General features: G+C 33.3%; 2 protein-coding genes across 4 annotated transcripts; both read left to right on the top strand.

The window, feature by feature from the left end:
* Nucleotides 1-168: 168 nt before the first annotated feature.
* On the top strand, nucleotides 169-2,267 carry LOC122576168 (glucoside xylosyltransferase 1). The gene is made up of 2 exons (XM_043746064.1): nucleotides 169-1,010; nucleotides 1,091-2,267. The coding sequence occupies exons 1-2, from the start codon at nucleotides 570-572 to the stop codon at nucleotides 1,742-1,744; spliced, it is 1,095 nt and encodes a 364-aa protein (XP_043601999.1). The 5' UTR covers nucleotides 169-569; the 3' UTR covers nucleotides 1,745-2,267.
* Nucleotides 2,268-2,385: 118 nt separating this feature from the next.
* On the top strand, nucleotides 2,386-6,938 carry LOC122576169 (PDZ domain-containing protein GIPC3). 3 transcript variants are annotated; one of them, XM_043746065.1, is made up of 6 exons: nucleotides 2,386-2,777; nucleotides 4,378-4,700; nucleotides 5,643-5,739; nucleotides 5,861-6,243; nucleotides 6,325-6,406; nucleotides 6,551-6,938. In XM_043746065.1, exons 2-6 carry the CDS (start codon nucleotides 4,386-4,388, stop codon nucleotides 6,706-6,708), a joined length of 1,035 nt encoding a protein of 344 aa, XP_043602000.1. In that variant the 5' UTR covers nucleotides 2,386-2,777; nucleotides 4,378-4,385; the 3' UTR covers nucleotides 6,709-6,938. The 3 variants fall into 3 exon arrangements, with proteins under 3 accessions (XP_043602000.1, XP_043602001.1, XP_043602002.1); XM_043746066.1 differs by lacking the exon at nucleotides 2,386-2,777 and adding an exon at nucleotides 2,842-3,027; XM_043746067.1 differs by lacking the exon at nucleotides 2,386-2,777 and adding an exon at nucleotides 3,710-3,849.
* The last annotated feature ends 143 nt before the right edge of the window (nucleotides 6,939-7,081 follow it).

Here is a 7,081-nt window from a genome sequence, read left to right as displayed (position 1 = left end):
TCAGTGTTCTTTTTTAATAAACATTCTTCAGAAGTTCAACAATATTTATAATTATCTAGTAATAAAAAAAAAAGTGCACTAATTAAAATATAATTGAAACTATTTCTTTAGTTTAGAGATATTTCGATTTATATCGTTTATAATGATTCACTACCAGTCCGAAAATGTAATTCAATCGTGGGAGTGTGGGAGTCAAAAACTGGTTCTGTTGTCAAGATGGATCACACTAATCGATATTTTCGAAAGCTGAAGAGCACGGATACTTCTACCATTAAAATCTACTTTTATACCATATAAAGCGACAATTATTACATTCCAAAGATAATCAACAATTTTTTAATAATTTTATGTAAATAATATCTCTATACATCTAAACTATTCAGTTCCTACTTGTTAGTTATGGTAGGTCTACAGTGAGGTTATAAACATAATGATCGTCTAAGCATTTTTATCTGAATGATAAATAATACGAAAGAACATGAAAACAATAAGTTCTTTCACGATAATTTTCACCGACCGTAATACAGCAAAAGTTCGGCGGACTACGTGAAATTCAAATAAGTACAACGATGAAATCTGTGTACAAATTGTTTTTTCTGTGCCTTATCTTCATCGTATTGATAATACTGCTTAATTTAACAAATTTCTCTAACAAAATCTACGATGCATCCACCAAAGAAGCTGTCGTTTCTACTACTGTTAAAAAGCTTCAACCACCATCAATAACAGGAGAAGTAACAATCTGTGTGGTAGTTTGTGGAGACAGAGTGGATGAAGCACTAACTATGCTCAAATCTGCCCTAGTCTTTACATGTAGATCCTTACAGTTCATTATTCTGGCAGAAACCAGCCTAATTCCTGCCTTTAATGAGAAGTTAGCAGAATGGAAGCTTTTATCAAACAAAACATTTGATTTTGTTGTCAAGCCTATTACATTCCCCGAAGGCAGTGATGCAGCTATGTGGAAGAAGCTGTTCAAGCCTTGTGCAGCTCAACGATTATTTCTTCCGGTAATTCCATAAAAATCTAATTAACTAACAAAATAATATTATATGTATTAATATTCAAATATATGGTTTACTTATTACAGTCAGTGCTAAATGATATAGATGCTGTCCTCTACGTGGATACAGACACGTTATTCTTGGCTCCACCGGAAAAGATCTGGGATGAGTTCAAGAAGATGAATTCTAGCCAACTAGCAGCTCTGAGTCCAGAACATGAAGATCCTAACACAGGATGGTACAACAGATTTGCCAAACATCCCTATTATGGAAAGCTCGGTGTGAATTCTGGAGTGATGTTAATGAATCTGACAAGAATGAGAGAATTCAGATGGATAGAGTATGTGATACCCATTCACAAGGAATATAAATTGAAGATAACATGGGGAGATCAAGATATAATAAACATTATATTCCATTACCATCCTGAGAAACTGTATGTCTACTCTTGCAGATATAATTATAGGCCTGACCATTGTATGTACATGCCTGTCTGCACAAAAGCAGAGAAAGAAGGTGCTTTGGTCCTACATGGTTCTAGAGGCACTTTTCATTCTCAAAAGCAACCTCCTTTCAGAGCGATTTACAGAGCCATGCAAGAGTACCAATTGAATACAGATCCCTATGATTATTTATTGGTGCCAATGAGAAACTATTTAGCTTTGGAGCATAAGTCAAACTGTGGTAAAGTGTGGGAAGTGTTTATTACTCAGCCTGAGTCACACTTAGGACAACAATAATATTTAAGCGTTTCTTCTATATACAAAGAATAATTAGTATAGTACTTCCTCTTTGACCTGCTACTGAAACAAATTTTGAACTTGTACACAATATTTAATATACAGTATAGTATAAACAATTCTATTCATACACAGACTGACTATGTTCTATAGTGCATTCTCATTTTATTCGTTAACAAATGCGCTGTGATTGTTACTGTCTAATGTAAGAAAAGGAAAAGAACTATGTTATTATAATTATTAGCTAAGATCATTTCGACAATACTCTTTGAACATAGCTTTGGATCAAATTTTTAAAATTACTTTGTATATTTAAAACTTGACGTAAATTACATTTACAAAAAATACCATCGTTAAACACGATGTATACCGTTCAGAATCTTTTTACAAAAATTTTATACAACTGCATTGCCACCAATGCAGAAGCGTTTTGTATACTTGACTATAATTATTTTGTTATTCCGTAATATACGTTTTTGTGATACTTCTCTTATACCGAATAAAAGGAATCATTCAAACCTAACAGAGTGCCATTCTACCATCGAATGGAGTCACCATAACTCGCTTTAGCAGGCTGACTCTCTGAAGAGAGGGGGTCATAACGCTGAAAGGGTCCGAAATAAGGGAGCTGCAGTGCGGAGATACGCTTCTACGAGTTACGACCGTTCGCATGAAATCGCGTTTCCTTCGATTCTCTGCTGCAAAATTCTTCAATCTCAATTAAACATTCGTTTAACTTACTTGGAAGATCCCGGCGAAAGACTAACCATAAACAAGAAACTCTAAAACGAAAAGGAGAAGGAGAATGGTATTTGTAATTCACGATGAAGCACGACGATCGCGCAGTCAGTAAATCAGTGTCTTGATAACGATTACACTTGCATTGATAAAATAAAAGCAGATCATAAACCAGTAAAAAGTCAACCGTGAGACGGTACACGTCAGACATGAAGAACTTTTGTGTTTCTTTTCCACGTTAATTTCCATTTGTGTCCGCACGGTAACGTCATTTTCTACTCCGTCCACAACTAAGGTAAGAGATCTTATGGCTGTTTGAAGAGGAATGTTCATTTTTAATCTTCCATGCATGAAACATGGGATACAAATTACAATTGTATAGGCTGATTCTTATATAAGTGACTAATCGAGCAAATAACACTTGAGTGAAGTTAATAATTGTGTGAACAGTAACACAAGTCAACGATCCGTTAAAGCAGTATCATCTTCCAGTGGTTCTCTTGTCTCATAGATCAGGGTCACCATCGCGTTATCACATTCTTATAGTAATCTTAATTTTGCTATCTAAAAGTTATAATCTAAAGTTGTTTTAAGATCAAAAAGTTAGGAGAGTTGTTTTTTTTAAATTAATCTTCTCATACCGATTAGCGGAATTCTTATTGACATTTGCATTGCATTGAACGATCACGTCATCGAGTTATGAAATTTTTTATCGCCTGAGCATTTGTTAAAACAAACAACATTTGTTTTCTCGTTATCGTTTACATTAGTCACACCTGAATAATCCTATTGAATCGTTTTTAGAAATTTCTTTTTCTTGCCTTATAAATGATTGTTGTCTTCTAATTCGTTTATTCATTACATTTTTATCTATCTTTATATATTTTATCCATTTCCATGTTGTTCATGAAAATATATCAATAGTCAGAAAAAACCACTTAACGATGTTAATGTAATAGATTAAAAAAGAATTATCCGGAGGAGGGGTAAAGGAGTATAAGTCATGCATACTGTATGTCAGCAGTAGACAAAAGAAAAAGAATCTTTTTGGAAAAACTGAACGCGTTAGCCTCGCCCGTTAGGTGCCTATGATATTCCTACACGTGTGTGCTTTACATTCATCCAGAAATTTAACGAAGTACAGTGAAGACAAATAAAAATATTATCTCGGCGATGGCTTGATTTGGGGATTACATAATAAATATAGAAACTTTGGGGCTTAATATCTTGATTTCGATATCGCTAGGCTTCCGTAAAATGTAATTACTTGTACGTTGTATTCTTCTTAACACGTAGCTAAAATTTGAAGAAATTCTGGAGAAATTCATTTTCTCGGAGAAATACCTTAAAGTGCGATGTTAGATCAGGTATTAGATTTCTTGAAAGTTGATAATATGTTATTCTATTTCGTTCCATTGGACTCACAAAATACGCGTTATACTTGGTTTAGAAACATTTTTCTTTTTTTCTGAAAATTATAGTTATTTATTTGGCCAAACGATATTTGCAATAATTAAGACGTTTTACAACAATAATTTGATTTACGCAAAGACTAGAAACATGGGACAATAATGTAGAATATGTTAGTGTATTTGCACTGTTTTATACAAAATTTTACTTATATTCTTTTGTCGATCTGCCAAAGAATTATAAAATACTTAACGTAAACTGGATAAAAAGATATAAAAGTAAGAAACGGAAGCACTAACAAATTTTCATCGTACTTTATACAAAGATTTTAATTAAATTTCATTAATAAAGGTATGATGTAAAAATGTTGTTGTAAAAGAAAATAGAAACAAAATTCGTTGTTCACTTAAGAGACATTAAATTCCACTTAAATCAAAGCTCTGAAGTAAAGATACGAACAAAACAGAAATGTTCTTGTTCCACAGAGGTAAGCATGTCGTTGTTCAAAGCGCGTGCCGCCCCCCGGTCCCCTACGTCGGAGAAGGTTCTGAACGGTGGATCTCATTACCATAATCATCATAATCAACCAAATGGTAACGAGAACGATCAGGAAGGGTCTGAAGGGACTCATAATCAACAACAAAATGGTAACCAAGAGCAAAGGCGATCTTCTAAAGTACATAAGCCTCCTCTAGTCTTCTACTGTCAGCTGGCTCATGGAAGTCCAACAGGATTGATATCAGGATTCAATAACGTACGAGAACTTTATCAGAAAATAGCGGATTGCTATGATATACCAATGGAAGAAGTGAGTCTCCTGTTATTTGGTTCTTTATACTGATTGTATGATAGAAATAATTTATCTGGTACTTTAGGTAATAGTAGGTGGGTTGTAAAAGAGACTTGTGTTTTGTTGCTCCTGTGTATTAATTAATAATCCATTTTTATAAGAATTTTCTACGCGGAATTATTCAAGAATTATTTCTTGCTATTTATGACAATAATTCCGATGGATAAATAAAAATCTTCAAATATTTATTTGAAAATTTTCTTCGTTATTTGTTGCTATTGTAATAGAAAAATAGCTCCAAAAATTCTTCCTGTGATTTATTTATTCAGTCATGGTGCACAAATAACACCGCTCTCCGTAGGGTGAATATCCCGGATACAGGAAACATCGGTTCCGGGCTGTGGCCTCTGGCCGACCTGGCGGATACCAGGGCTAAGTGTAGCTTTCCGTGTAATAACAGGTTGTAAAAGGCCAGTAGCAGCATTTATTAGCCAAGCTGACCAAGCTGCATATGTAGTGGGTCATTCAAATCGGGGACAGTATTAAACTGACTTCTATAACACCGTTTAAGAACCCTGGTGAAAGTTAACTTGCAGTTAATCGCATTTAAGACATAATTCGCGAAACTTCTAACTTCTAACAATATGCAAATGATGAAAGGAATTAACCATATAGATATTAATACAGTTAGATTTAGATTTCCATTAAAAATGATAACTATCTTTATTTTTTTTCAAACTAAAATAATTTAACTTCTTTCAATTATTTTTTACTATTATTTTGTTCTTGTTTTACCTTTTGCTACATATAATGTAAAGTACTGGCATATGCAAGGGGAAACGAATGTAGTGAGGAGGAAGTTGCTTTGATGATCTGCAATAATAATAATATACTTTTGATACATCTTCCGCGTCTACGATAAAATATATAAAAATTGTTATACATCTTTTATTATTTCAGATCCTCTTTTGTACCCTGAACACTCACAAAATAAAAATGAGCGAGTTATTGGGAGGCCAGATAGGAGTAGGTGACTTTATATTTGCACACAGAAAAGGTAAAATTATAAATTTTGAATCATCGACTGTTTTATCATTACCGAGAACAAAAATTAAATTTTTTAAATATTACTTTTTGTCGAACCCCACTTCAACTATTACTAATTTCACTTTTTTTAGGGAGACGTAAAGAGATAGAATTGGTGAAAACGAATGACTCCCTCGGATTAACCATAACCGACAACGGTACAGGGTACGCTTTCATAAAGCGCATCAAAGAAGACTCGATAATCGATAGGATAAAAGTGATCGAGATTGGAGATCACTTGGAAAAAATCAACTCCACCAGTCTAGTTGGCAAACGTCATTTCGAAGTGGCAAAGGTGTTGAAAGAGATCCCTAAGGGAGACACATTCACGCTAAGGCTTGTGGAACCATTGAAAAATGGTTTTGCCAACATTGGTCCACGAGGTGATACGAAGAAAGGAAAAAAATCCGGTTATGGAACTGGAAAAGAAACCCTCAGGTTCAAAGCTGATGGAAGTGCACAGATTATAGAAAAGGTAATTAATTATCAATAAAAAAAGAATAAATTATAACATAGATACAAAATATTCATTTCTTCTTTGGCTGTTGATTAATAGGTGGATGATGCTGCCACTATAGCCATAGAGAAGATCAACGTGATCCTAGAGAGCTTCATGGGCATCTATGACACGGAATTAGGTATATAGAACCATTCAATAACATATTAAAAATTTACAAGTGTATTACAAAGCGTGATACATTTATAAATTTTTTATTATTACAATATGTTTTAGAAATATTGTTTTTCTAAGTAATGTTTGTTGGATTTTCTTCTTTAAATAGCTACACAAATTTGGGAGCTTGCAGAGGACAAGCGCAACAGTAGTGAATTTGCAGAAGCAATCGATAATTCGGATTTAGAGGCTTTCGGATTTACAGATGACTTCGTCATTGAGTTATGGGGCGCTGTGACTGATGCTAGAGCTGGAAGACATCGATGATGTCGACGATTATACCAATTAATAGAACCAAACAAAGAAAGAGCCAAGAGGAACCCTTTTCTATTATTAGCAGCTTAAAAATTGTGCCGTAAAAATGTGGCATGCAGATAACAATTGAATTGTAAATTAATTGTAGTAGTTAATGCTTAAAATTTGTACAATTTATATTATAAATTTATACATATTTAAAATTATACAAAATAAAATAATAAATAAACTTGAAAAAATTATATATATCTTTTATCTCAGAAATAAAACAATAGGATAAATAAACAAATCCAAAGATTTGAACAAACACCGAATCATTTGGCAGTTCATTTGTATCATTTGCCAACTATAATGCTAAATAATGCTAAATAACACAGAGATAAGA

Source organism: Bombus pyrosoma, linkage group LG16, assembly GCF_014825855.1.
Source record: "Bombus pyrosoma isolate SC7728 linkage group LG16, ASM1482585v1, whole genome shotgun sequence".
NCBI lineage: Eukaryota > Metazoa > Arthropoda > Insecta > Hymenoptera > Apidae > Bombus > Bombus pyrosoma.
This window is presented reverse-complemented; position numbering and strand designations above follow the sequence as displayed.

What these genes read in the sequence shown, in the direction of transcription:
- LOC122576169 (XM_043746065.1), top strand. Translation starts at nt 4,386, where the DNA reads ATGTCGTTGTTCAAAGCGCGTGCCGCCCCCCGGTCCCCTACGTCGGAG. An exon ending in TATATTTGCACACAGAAAAG is followed by an intron (nt 5,740 to 5,860) that starts GTAAAATTATAA and finishes CACTTTTTTTAG; the next exon opens with GGAGACGTAAAGAGATAGAA. An exon ending in GTGCACAGATTATAGAAAAG is followed by an intron (nt 6,244 to 6,324) that starts GTAATTAATTAT and finishes GTTGATTAATAG; the next exon opens with GTGGATGATGCTGCCACTAT.
- LOC122576168 (XM_043746064.1), top strand. Translation starts at nt 570, where the DNA reads ATGAAATCTGTGTACAAATTGTTTTTTCTGTGCCTTATCTTCATCGTA. An exon ending in CTCAACGATTATTTCTTCCG is followed by an intron (nt 1,011 to 1,090) that starts GTAATTCCATAA and finishes TACTTATTACAG; the next exon opens with TCAGTGCTAAATGATATAGA.